This window comes from Cinclus cinclus, chromosome 6, assembly GCF_963662255.1.
Source record: "Cinclus cinclus chromosome 6, bCinCin1.1, whole genome shotgun sequence".
In the NCBI taxonomy this organism is placed as follows: domain Eukaryota; kingdom Metazoa; phylum Chordata; class Aves; order Passeriformes; family Cinclidae; genus Cinclus; species Cinclus cinclus.
This window is the reverse complement of record NC_085051.1, coordinates 11,830,165-11,842,719: the sequence shown is the minus strand read 5'-3', so window position 1 is coordinate 11,842,719 and position 12,555 is coordinate 11,830,165. Positions and strand designations below refer to the sequence as shown.

The 12,555-nt window shown below is 40.0% G+C and overlaps 1 protein-coding gene across 1 annotated transcript in view; it reads right to left on the bottom strand.

Moving 5' to 3' along the window:
• The window catches only part of TRIM66 (tripartite motif containing 66), a 32,998-nt gene that overhangs the window by 18,580 nt on the left and 1,863 nt on the right, over nt 1-12,555 (bottom strand). Inside the window, exons 2-9 of the mRNA XM_062494457.1 lie at nt 11,073-11,220; nt 6,619-6,751; nt 6,280-6,396; nt 5,390-5,504; nt 4,453-4,599; nt 4,219-4,336; nt 2,422-3,272; nt 1,275-1,436 (exon numbers count right to left, since the gene is read on the bottom strand). Coding sequence (XP_062350441.1) covers nt 1,275-1,436; nt 2,422-3,272; nt 4,219-4,336; nt 4,453-4,599; nt 5,390-5,504; nt 6,280-6,396; nt 6,619-6,751; nt 11,073-11,220 — 1,791 coding nt within the window. The remainder of the gene's footprint in view (nt 1-1,274; nt 1,437-2,421; nt 3,273-4,218; nt 4,337-4,452; nt 4,600-5,389; nt 5,505-6,279; nt 6,397-6,618; nt 6,752-11,072; nt 11,221-12,555) is intronic.

Here is a 12,555-nt window from a genome sequence, read left to right as displayed (position 1 = left end):
ATACACTTCCCAGCACCATTAGGAAAAAATACTTTTGCTTTTCCCTGGAAGTATCCTTCTTTTGCCACTTTTTCAACTTCTCCAGTAACAAACCAGCCCTTTCTCCTTTATTACTCCTGCTTTTCCCATCAGACTACACTAGTCTCTCTTCTCCCTGGCACATCTGCTTCCATTTTCTTTCCTCTGTCTGACGTTTCTTGCTTAAGCTGTTGGGAATAGCCTTCCATTACAGGTCCATAAAACAGATTTCTTTGTGGCTTTCAAATCTGATTTGCATGCTGTTTCCAGGCCTGTATCTCTGCAACTCCCAAAGAGATCTCCAGCAATTCTCTGGATGGGTATTGCATCATAAATATGTTGCATCAACAAAGTTACATACAAAAGAAGGAAAAATAACTTGCTTTTTGAGGATAGAAAGACAGGTACGTCCACAATATTCCACAGACAAATTCCAAGAAAAAAAAAATCATTGAAGTCTCCTACATGGCACACAAAGTGAGTCATGCACTGAAGTAACAGATTTGAAAAACTAAAATATGATGTCTTGCTTAGAGTGTTTTGAACAAACTGTACAGAGAAGTAAAAGGCATCTTCTCTGCTTCAAAAGCACAGGTGATGTCCAGAGCCAGCAAGGGTCTACTGACAACCAGTGGCTTTTCTGGTCGCGTTCATGCTGCTTCTTCAATGGTCAAAGCCTCACAGTAGGTGGGAAGATCAAAACCTGCCTCCATTGTGTATTAAAATATTCTAGATATACAGAAATTGTGATTTTTCTCCTTATAAACAATGAGAAAAAGTATAACAGAATTTAATGCACCTCACCTCACCTCCAGCAGTAATTAGTGGCACTGTTTCTGAGGTAACTATTCTAAAGAATGCTTCTCAGGCCTGATTTCATCAGCACCTCTGACTCCTGCTTTATTTATTTTTTTCCAAATTAACTGCTTCTGGTACAGTAGTTAGCAAGTCCTAGTAATTAAATCCCTAGGCATAGGAGCCAGACAGAATTTAAGTAGTGGAGAAAAAGAGCTTCTATTTAATTGCCAGTTCACGTCTAACAGTCATGCCAGCCAGACCTAAGCACTATCCTGGCACCTTGCTGGGAGACAACACACAAGGTTAGGCTGTGACTGTCTCCTAAAACTTACAAGCCACTTGGCTGACTTTTACTGCGTTTTAATTTTTTCCACCTGATTGCAAATGCCAATGCCACACATTCAATATTATCAAACCATGTTTTCCCTTTAATTTTTTTTTAAAGAAGTTCTTTATACCTTTCTCACTGGATGGAAAGTTGATTGTTGCAGTGTGCTCTCAGGGGAGTGGCTCCTGACACTGGCTTCTTCATCTAATGGTTGTGACAGGGAGGGGCTGTCACTTTTGTCCAGAGGAATGACAGGCTTCTGGGCATCAGCTTCTGTGGAGCTCTCACAGACCTACAAATCACAAATGAGAATTTGTCTTCTCAACATCTCAGAAAGAAAAATGGTAACAAATTTGCATAAACTCAAACCATTATGACATGACGAAAGGCCCAAAAAGACTAAAACAGAGATGTTCAAGGCAACCCTAAGCAGAGAGATATATGGAGAAAGATTTCTCTCAAATACTAATGAATTAAAAAAAAAAAAGAAAAAAAACTCAATAAAGCTGCTGAAATGTACAGCTACACCAAAAGCCTGCAGTCTGCCCTTGCAGGTAATCTGCTTTGAGAATTATTCAAGGTGGCACCTCCACAGAATTTACCCAATGGGAAGTCCGAGCCCCCTTCCTACTGTTTTACATGAATTTCCAAGCCACTTTATTCTGCAGCTGATCTTCCCTGTAGTTTGGATGCTAACTACCAAGCACTGTCCCTCTTTCAAAAGGATTCTTACCAACAGAGGAAAAGAGAAGAAACTAGACCTGCTGACAAAACTGTAGCACAACGGCATGTGTGGATAATGATAATCTTAAATTACATGATGCAGCAGCAAGAGAATGGGAAATAACCCTCAGACCAAGAAATTGTCTTCACTCTCTTCAAAAATAATTCTGAATCTAATGTTTTTTAAGGACTCAGTGCTTAATGTTTCCAGTAAAAAAAAAAAAAAAAAAAAAAAAAAGTTGAAATGCAGAGTGAAACTACTGCAGTCCTCCAGCCACCTCTTTACAAAGGAGGAGTGATGGTGCTTTTATTCTCCCACGTTGCTCCTCACCTTCTCCGTGGAGGGATTCAGGTCTTTGGCATCCAGGATGATTATATAGCACTTTACAGAAAATTTTTGGCCCAATCTGCACGAGGCATGAAGCCTCCCTGCTGCATACATAGACAAGATACCAACAGAAAGTTCAGAGAAATACATGAAATCTCAAAGGTGTGTCCAATTTCTAAACTTACGCTGACCAAATACAGTAGGAAATTACTTTGAGAGAACATACTTGTGCTTCATCTTGGACTTGCTGCTGTGCTGGAGCTGGCTGCCTCACTATGTAGTTGATCTGACCAACTATAGTCTGCTGAACGTGCTGAGGTGGCTTGGCTTGGTTCATCTGCAAGCTGGACTGTCCCTGGGCTTGCAGGAGAAGCTCCAGATCCTTCTTCATCTCCTCCAGCTCAAACTGGTGGTGCATGATGTCCAGGCTCTGCTGGATGACTTGCTTGTGGGTGCTCTCATCGTGCCCGGGCGAGGGGGATGCCAGCGGCAGCTGCGCGGGTGGCTGCAGCACATGGCTGGATTTTATCTTCTGAAGATGGCCCAGCTGCACTCCCACAGCTGAAGTCTGCAGAGAAGCCTGGGGGTGGATGGTGTGAGCCTGCTGAGCTTCGTGGGGCCCACCAGCACAACCCTGGTGCAGCTGCTGGGGTGGGAAGGGCTTTCCCACCTTCCCGGACACGTTCTCCGGCTCTGAGCGTGGCTGATGCTCCAGCTCAGCCTGCAGCAGCTTTCCGGGCTGGGGGGCACCCCGTGGCTCCCTGTCCTGGTGCTGCAGGCTGTACTGCAGAGGGAAGTGCTGCTGGTGAAGTGCAGGAGGCTGGTGGAAGCTCTTGTGGTGGTTCATGTCTTGGTAAGAAGGCTGGGCTTTGTTTGGGTGAGGGATGCTGAGGCAGTGGGAGCAGCACAGGGGTGCAGAACACTGGATCGCAGGTGGGAACTGGTGTGGCTGGCTGCTCTCCAGCTGTGGGGCTGGGGAGTGGTGCCCATGGTACAGAGAGGGCTGCAACCCTTGAATATTTCCACAAAGTAGCACATCTGGGTGAGAAATGTGTCCACCTTCCACTGTGAAACCCCCTGGGAAAAAAAAATATCCAGCAAATTTACTCCCTCCTATGGTCTTGAAAAATTTACACAAAAATTGTACACAAGGAAATGGCCATAATTCACATTTCAAATATAAAACATATTTAAATATCCTATCCAAACAGTCTGCCAACATACACTCAAGACAAATTTTCCAATATTTATCTAGTTATTTCAACTCACACCAAACTCCCACTGATGCCAGTCGAAGTCACAGTTGAATTACCCAACAAACACTTTGAAAAATTGACCTTATTTTATCTTAACTGATGGATATGGCTCGGACTTTCATTTTTTACTGAAGTATGAGTTTATCTTCTCATCCGTAAGCACAGGTATAAAAGACAGCTTCCAGGGTGCAAGTGACAAAAATAAAAGAGATTGATGTTATGTAGGTGAGGCTCATAAAAGCTGGAAATAGAAGTGACCTATGAAATTATGCTGTCCATGCTTTTCATCAAGAGATTACTCCCTGCAACACTTCTGCTAGTGTTTTACCCCTTTTAGGTTTTAATACCGTAAAATGGGAAGAGAAGTGGTCTTTTAGATCAGTATTTGCAGTATAAACCCATTGCACTTGGGAAATCTGTAGCTGCTGGGAAACAAAGTCGCAGTATGGAACATTTGTTATATAGGTAACACTGTAATTATTGCACAGTGGGTGTCTTGTCTATGTCAATTCCAAGTGTCAACACTGCTCAGCTCATCTGGCCACTAAGAGAGTGAAAGCAGCAGACATCTCAATGGTCTTCTGGTAAATGGATATAAATGGATAGAAAAGCAGGGAAGTTCAGCCACACTCGCTTTTCTTCAGAACACAGAAAGAGTTTCAAAACTGGATGTCAAAACCAAAGAGAGGAGTGCTTTAGGGGAGGTACTGTATTGTCTAAATCTGTCTAGCCTAGCTTTGGGCATTTGCCTATTACAGGTTCCTTACCCAAATTGGAGAGTTGCTTAGTCCAGTAGGAGGGATCCCAAGTGAATCTGATCTTCAGAGGAGGGCCCGTGTCTGTGTTACAGTTCGTCTCCAGCAAGCGCTGGATCTGAAACACAATCTGGCAACACATCAAAGGACAATGATTTTACTCACCACTCTAAGATCGTGAAAAACATTCTATTTGAGCAACATCAAATCCTTTAACCATTACTGCACAACAAGCATTAATCTTACCAGTTCCTTGCTGAAGAGAAACGGGATGGTTTTTTTACTACACACAGCCCAGCTGATGAAGTTCTGGACATGTTCTACCTGTCTGCCTAAAACCACAACACCTTGCAGCTGCTGTTCCAGCCTCTGCTTCCTCTCGCTGGTGATCTTCTGTTAATAACAGGAATCAGTAGAAAAGGGCTGTCATTCTTCAGACACACACACATAATAGATGCAGTCATTGGCACTACATTATGCAGTATTTGCAGCAATACTGCTCATCACCACCTCTTTAAGACACTGATCACAGAAAGGAAGCAAATCCAGCTCGGGAGATAAGTCTGAATTGAGGAAGAGCAATGACTTCCCCAGGAGCAAAGAATCTGCATCATTCTGGCCTTGGTTTAACAGAATAACATAACCCCAGAAAGCTGTAGAGGTTGGATCAAATTTGCACCTGGGCCATTTTCTCATCTGGAAATTCTAATCAGCAGATTTTCTCCTCAGCATATTTCAAAATAAAATCTTATATACTTCAACTGAAAAAAAAAAATCCAAAAACCGAAGAGTCAACCATCAAAAAGTTCTGTTACAGAAATTAGACCAAAGAATCATTTCTGAAACAGGGTATTAATTGTGCTGCTAATGGGCTCCTACAAATTAAACACTGAAAGCAGGAGCTGGTTTGTTTTCCAAGTACTCAAAAGCTGCACACATGTTCTCTGCAAATGCATTGGAAACTGGGGTTAACTCATGATAAGGAAACATTTTGCCACTTCACCTTAAATCTTTGTCAACCATTGATTCCACATAAAATTCTGCAGGAAAAAAAAACCCAAATATTTGAAAATATAAGGAAAAGGACAATAGCTCCCACAGTCTATATTCTTTCCACTGGCACTGGGATTAAATTTAATTTAGTTTGACTTCCCAAAGTATCAAATAAACTAGCCTTACTTACTTCCAGTTGTTCAAGGAGAATATTTGTCCGTTTATCAATTTCATTCATCAGCACCATCTTGGCCATTTTTATTTGATTTTCCACCTTCTTGTACAGATGTTTTACTTCAAGCAACCTATGGGTAAGAGGTACATACCCCTGGATGAGCCAGCTGTGTGTCATTTATTCACTGCCCAGCAGCTATTTGCTACAAGAACTGATCTGTCTGCTGACAGAACTGCAGTGAAAGTTGTGTCATTTCTCATCATTTCTCTGAACCCTGACCACCCCTCTCTGGATTGTGACATGCTAATACTGATGGATTCTCTTAAACATCATGCCAAGAACAGTCTTGAGCTCTTTTTCAACAAATATATACATAATATACCCAAAACTTCCAGTTTATACTAGATTATAAACAGCATAAATAGATTTGTACTCTTGAAAAGGTTTTATTTATGCAGAAGAGAGATCCAACAGCTACTAAATGCATAATCAGTAGCTGAAATCCAGTTTAAAAATTTAATTATTTTCATTTTTATATTCATCTTGACTGAAATTGCATCTTGTTTTGAGGTTTCTTGAAGAAAGAACACATCTTACATTTTATCCTTATACTGTGAAATTCTAGTACAGAAACAGATTATACAAAGAAATCTCGACTCTGAAGTCAGCTGTCACATGCCTTACAAAGAGTATGGAATGATGTATTACAACACCATGACTTGTCAGCGCCACTTAAACATGAATTTGATATTTTTAATCTTCCTATTCTTTTCTACCCTCCAAGAAAAAAAAAAACAGCAGCTGCATTTAATTCTGTTAACCTACACTTAGCGAAAATACTATTTTTATCACCTACTCTCATGGGAGGGGGAAAAAAACAAAACAACAAAAAAAGTAGCAATTACCTGTCTTCAATCTGTTTAGCTGAAACCTGAATCCCATTTTTTTTCTCCTCCACCTTAGTTACGACATTCTCCAGGATAATTCTCTGATGTTGCAAAGCTTCATCAAGGTGCCTGAACCTGTGGGAGAAGGGGAAATGCTCAGCCCCTGGTTTTCCATGTTCACCAGCGAGCAGGCGAGAGCAGGAAGGGTTTCTGTGAGGGTGGTGTTAAATCACTCGTGGGCGAGACAACTGAACTGAGTTTGCTGTGGCTTTTACACTGAGAGCAGCCTGCAGCTCCAGCTGGAAAACACGGGTGGGAAGAGTGAGACCTGGGTGAGCTCTGTTGGCAGTGAGGTACCTGTGCTCCTTGTGCTCTGCCAGGAGGCAGCTGCGGCAGGTCAGGGTGTCACAGGTCTCACAAAACACTCTCAGTGCCTCTTGAGGGTGAGCCAGGCAAAGCAAGGAAAACTCCCTTGGTTCATCTTCAGCTGCTGAGGAATGCAAGGCAAAGGTGTCATTGGCAAGGAGGAGAGCTCAGAAAAAGAATAGCCAAAGTCAGAATTTCTTGGAAAGTCTCAGTGACATTTTTTAAAGGCACAGAACCTGGAACCATCTGATTATCTGAGGCTGGGTTTGTTTGTACTTTTTTTTCCCTTACACACCCTACAAACTGAGCACACCAGAGGGGCTCAGGAGCAAACCATCTCAACAAACCATACTGTCCCCTAAACTCTTGTGAGTTTAAAGTATCATGATTTGGAGCACCTGCCTCATGACTTTACATGCCCTGGTCTGGCATTTAAAACCATTTAAAACAAACCACTCAACAAAACCATTTTAAAACGTAGAGTAGCAAATGTAGCAAATAAACTTGCAGTCACGGTGGAAGGAAAGAAATCCTTTGTTCTGAAAAAGTCACACGAGCACTTGTTTTCCAAATTTTTGTTTGTTGCAATGCAGTTCATAAACTTCAGCAGCCGGGGCTGGCAGGACCTGAAATCTCCTCTTAAAAGGATTTTCTAAAGAGCAATGTGATAAAGAGTAAGGATGGACAGTGGGCATGCAAAGCAGAAACATAATTTCTGTACAGTCTATTCCTGCCTTTTTTCTGAATGGTAAAATTGTTTAAGAAAGAGGGAATACTGTCAACAAAAGATGCCAGAAAAAGACAAAGATAAGCCATGACAAAGCCAACCCTCTACCCCCAAAGAAGCTCAATAGCTTCCTCACAGTACGCCAACAAAGACACTATCCCATCATTCTTTACTAACACATGAGAAATTAAACAAAACAATCATTCTTAGATAATACATGCTGATAAAATTTAAATTGTGTTAAGGCATTAAAAATTTATACATCATTATATGCTCATATGAAATAAATATTTCCATTTTCCCACACCAAACCTCTTATCTATACATTTTTTTAAAAAACCCAACCTGGGCCAGAGGCCATGATCTCAACCTGTAGCAAAATGAAGCCTTTTATAGATTCAGAAGTGATAACTACTGCAGTAACACAGACCCACAGAGTACAGCATCCTATACTGGCTCAGTCACTTCATTTTTGAATTGTAACATTCACAAAAGAGCACTAGAAAGGCTAAGGAAGTCTCATGGCTAACAATGGTAATGCAAATGGGGAGAAAAAAATCCATGCTACTCTAAAAAACAAGCGTCAAATTGCCCAGTTTTTAGATTGCTATCTACTCCAAATATTTCTGAGGAGCTTGATTTATTTCCTCCCATTCAATTGACTTCCATTCCGCCTTCATAACAATGTAAAAAAATAATTTGTGACAAATTAGGCCAAGACATCATGTAACAGCCTCACATAGTTTACATTGTTATGAATTATTTACTGCAGTATCATGCTTTTTTCTTCAGGGAAGTTTATTGGTTTATGTCATTATTGAATTAAATGCTAATAGATAACATTAATAAAGGAGGAAATTAGATTAGTTGTTTTTTTTTTTTTAATATTGGAAAACATTCCAATATTTTCTTACCAGAAAGGATCAAACTGAATTCACCTTGACAGCAAATTTTTTCTGATTGTATTGCAAATATGCACTTTTGTATTAATACCTTCAGCTGACAAGCAAATAACAAGGTTGTACAACCAATATATATCCAACAAAGTTGTAAAAGATCATCCCATAGGTGTTCAGATTTTATATCTTCAAAGGAAAAAAGAAAAAACTACCCTAACTTACTGAAGGTTTATGGACTGGAAAAGACTTTCAAAGGGTTCAGCATCCGTAGAGCATAGAAGCTGTTTTTCTGTAAACTCAAGATCAAGTTTCCTATATTAAACTCAAACTTCTAATTAGATGTGGTCTTTAAGGTCCATGTATCATGAAGTCACAATCACAATCCATAAAAGGATTTCCCTCTTTTTCTCTCTCTGCAGGGTTCTTTAGCTTTTGGGTGATTGCAATCATCCCAGAGAATTCTTTGGGGTTTTTTAACACCATGTCAGATTTAAGAGACAAGCAGACTTCAAACGCAAACTAAGAATAAAATCAGTATTATCTAATTGCAGTACAGACCCACAGCCTCAGTAATCCCCTGACTCAATTGACATATCAGTGAGAGCTGCCACTGAGCCATGGTATTCTTGACCTACTTTTTACTCACCTCAGAGCAACACTTTCCAGTTTTGAAATAAGTTGAATACTTAGAAATCAGGTACTAAACAAGAAAACAACCCTGTTTTTTTTTCTAGAAGCAAATATCTAACCGCAACTACCCATTTAAGCTTCCTAAAAAGAACCTCCCTTGGTGACAAAAGAAAGCTCAGCTGCCCTAAATTCTGATAATTCATCATTTGAGTCACCGTCTTCTACACAGCCTCTATTTTTTTTTTTTTATCTCAGGTGGATCTCTTGAATAATTAACAAAGTTTTAAATCTCTGCCCCTCTGATCAGTTGATGTCAACTTTGGAAAAGCAATTTCAGCCAATAAAAGTTCTGCCTCCACTTGCATAATCCACAGTGACTCGGATTTTGGTTTTACAGGCTCATGCTTTATTTTGAAAGAACACAACAGCATAGCAGAAAGGCTTCCCAGGGGAGCTAGGCTCCTCTAGCTCTGACACTCAAGAAATAGTTTATTAAAATTAATAGAAATAGGAAGGATTTAATGTGTTTGGTGATGGTGTTTCATTTCTGACCCAAGGAATGTAACACTGAAAAAAGGTCTGGCACTTACAAGGGAAATGGCAAAAGATGGAACAAATTAAAAGTTCAAAAGCAGTTTCTTAGCAGTCCAAAAGTGCATGATTTCTTAATAGTTCCAAGGGCTTACAGAGAAGGTGGCTGTTTTCAGAACACCCTGCACAGACTGATGATGGTGTGTGTTTCTTTCCAGAAATAAAAAAAAAAACTACAAACAACAGTCTGAGTTCTAGTATATCCTAGTATTTGCTTTCTTTGAACTGCTCTGAAGGGACATCGGTCATAAATAGATAAAACATACATAAATCATAAAAATAATACAAAAACACAAATAACATTCCAAATAATTTCTGTATTAACTAGTCTACATGTGAACTACCAGGCTCCTTGTTCGTGTTTTGTTCAGCACATGGAATTAAGTACGAAACTAAAATTCTCTCTCATGTTCTTATGTGTCTGCATCTTTTTATTTATATAGCACACTCAAACCCACAGCTAAGCCACACATATAAATTTCTTACCAGTATTTGTCAACAATATGAGCTGGTACTCTCATCTTAAGTGACATGAAATTATAAATTGTTGGAGCCTCAAAACCACAATCCTTATCTTGTCATCAGCATGAGAAAAAAAACATATTGTCCATCTAATCAGGACATTTGAGGGGGGACTTCAGTTTATGTTATTCTCTAGAAAAGACCCAAAAAACATTTAAATGTAATTTGTGCTTTTTTAACATTACTATTCTTATGGGCTTCTTTTGCTTACACTCTACTCGGCAGTGGCATATTTTGTCTCAAGTGCCTCAAACTATTTGAGATGAACACCCAGTACTTAAAATCCCCATCCATGGAAAGTACAGACTTCTACAAGAAAAATCCTAAAAGGAAAAAAAAAATAAAATAAAAAGAATAATCAGTAGGCTATTTTTATTCCTTTTTCTGTCCCTCATCTTCCTTATGAAGAAGAATAAGCATGCAGCACAAATTCTTAGTTTTAGCTAAAAATTGCCTATATAAGTTGTCATACTCTGCAGCAGATTTCTGACATATAAGAAAATAATGAGTAATAATAGGAGATGGTAATACTTTGTGTAGATCACCAATGTATAGGGATGAAACATATTTGCCATTGGGTTTCATTTGTGCTTGTTCATATACACTCAGGAGACATTTCTCATTCCAGGCTTAGGAAAGGAACATCCTGCAGTGACCACAGCCTTTTGCTGTCTGTGACTCCCTCACACACCTTGTCCATATGCACAGGAATTGCTTTGTCACAGTTTCCTCAATAAAATGACCCAAATCTGGGACAGAAATACCAAAAGGACAAGGCCTGCTGCTATTGTAGCCCTTCTAACCCTGTCCCATCACTCCATAGATTGGAAAGGCAGGTGGAGAAAATCCTATCTGTGAAACACAAATATCCAATTTTTTTCCCAATACAGTGGAATGCTGACTGTGGCAATAGCTCTAAAGTTGGAGAAAAATCACATAATCTCTTGTTGGCTCATACAGAACCTTCTGAGTCACACAGAGCCTGGTGTCTGTGGCACAGAGCTGCAACTGCTCCTTTTGCAACTGAATAACTGATGGGAGAAGGAAGAAAGAAAATTCCAGCGTGTCCACAGTACCTGTGCAGCCTTTCAGGGATGCAGACAGGAAGCAGTCTCCAGGTTCCTTGCCATGTCTGTGTTCCTCGGTACATGAGCTGCACAACCATTTATTGCATCTTGTGCAGAGACTGTGGGCAGGTCTCTTCTCTTTGCACATGGAGCAGCTCTAAGGACAAAAAGTACAATTACACACACACAAAACAAATCATCTGTACAAACTGTCCACTTTAACAGACTATAATTCAGGTTGGTGAGCTTAATTGTGGTGGATTTTTTTTTTTCCTGTCCTCAGACTAAAGCAATTCAAGTTGTTTTAAGAGTCTGGCTCTGACTGTGCAACATTCTGAAAAACACATAAAACATCCTAATGGTGAGACAATCTAGAAAACAACGTGGGGACACCCACATACTATTAACGAAAAACTTAGTTCCTATCCTCTAAAGAGTTGACCAGAAATTAGTTCAGTTTTTATCCTTATATCACATGTGGTGAACCGGAAACACAAGGCACAGGATCACGAGAAGACCTGAAAGCCTTAATTAAGTATTCTCTCTGTTGATCCAACAATTTAGGGAATGCCCTTTGCTATATAGGCCATGCTGCCTGGACATGTCACTATGGGGGAAAATGAACTGAGCAGCAGAGAAATGAAGTGGGTTATTCAACATCTGGTATCCAGAATGAACTCAAGAGTAATTTCAAGGCAGCTACAATGGTAATTCTTTTGGAAAGGATTTGCTCTAGACATAAGACATCTTGTTTCAAAACTCCTGATGTTCATGTATTGGACTCGTCACAGCCACAGATAGGTACTAATGGGCAGAGTGAGCACAGTCATGTAAATTTACCATCATCAAAGCATAAAGGAGCATTTACCACCACTTCATTAAACTGAAGCCTTTCCCTCAAGATTACAAAATATCTACTACAGCTATGTACACACACATCTCCTCAGTATTGCTTCTACTCAGGGCTACTCAAGCAAATAGGAATAGATGGCAAAAATCACTTCCTACAGTGTCCTTTCTTCTGGGCATCATCTTATCTTCAGTTCTGCTGGGAATTGAATATTGCATCCCAACCATTTGATGGGAAACATGAAGAGAAGGATACAGCAGCCTTTGCTCAGCTCATAACCCCTGATGCAAGTTCTGGTGAGTTTAAGGGAAGGGTTCCTCTTCATGGTGGCTCAGAAAATAGCCTAAAGGAAGAACTCTTGCAGTTCCTGGCTGGTTATCTCAGTTTTAAATCACATCTTTAACATCTAGTGGAACATCAATATCCACCTGAATTTGGAGACACAAGTGAGTCAAGCTCTGACTCACTTCAGCACAAGAAGAAAAATCTTTGTTCCGCTAAAATGAATTTGATTTTTATCACTTCCTTCCATTGGTCTTGCATTCCACAACAGGTCTCTTATCAGACCATTACTCTAGCGATTTTAAATATTCATTTGCAAACAGACTGGCCAATTCTTGACAGCAAGACAACAAAGCAAAC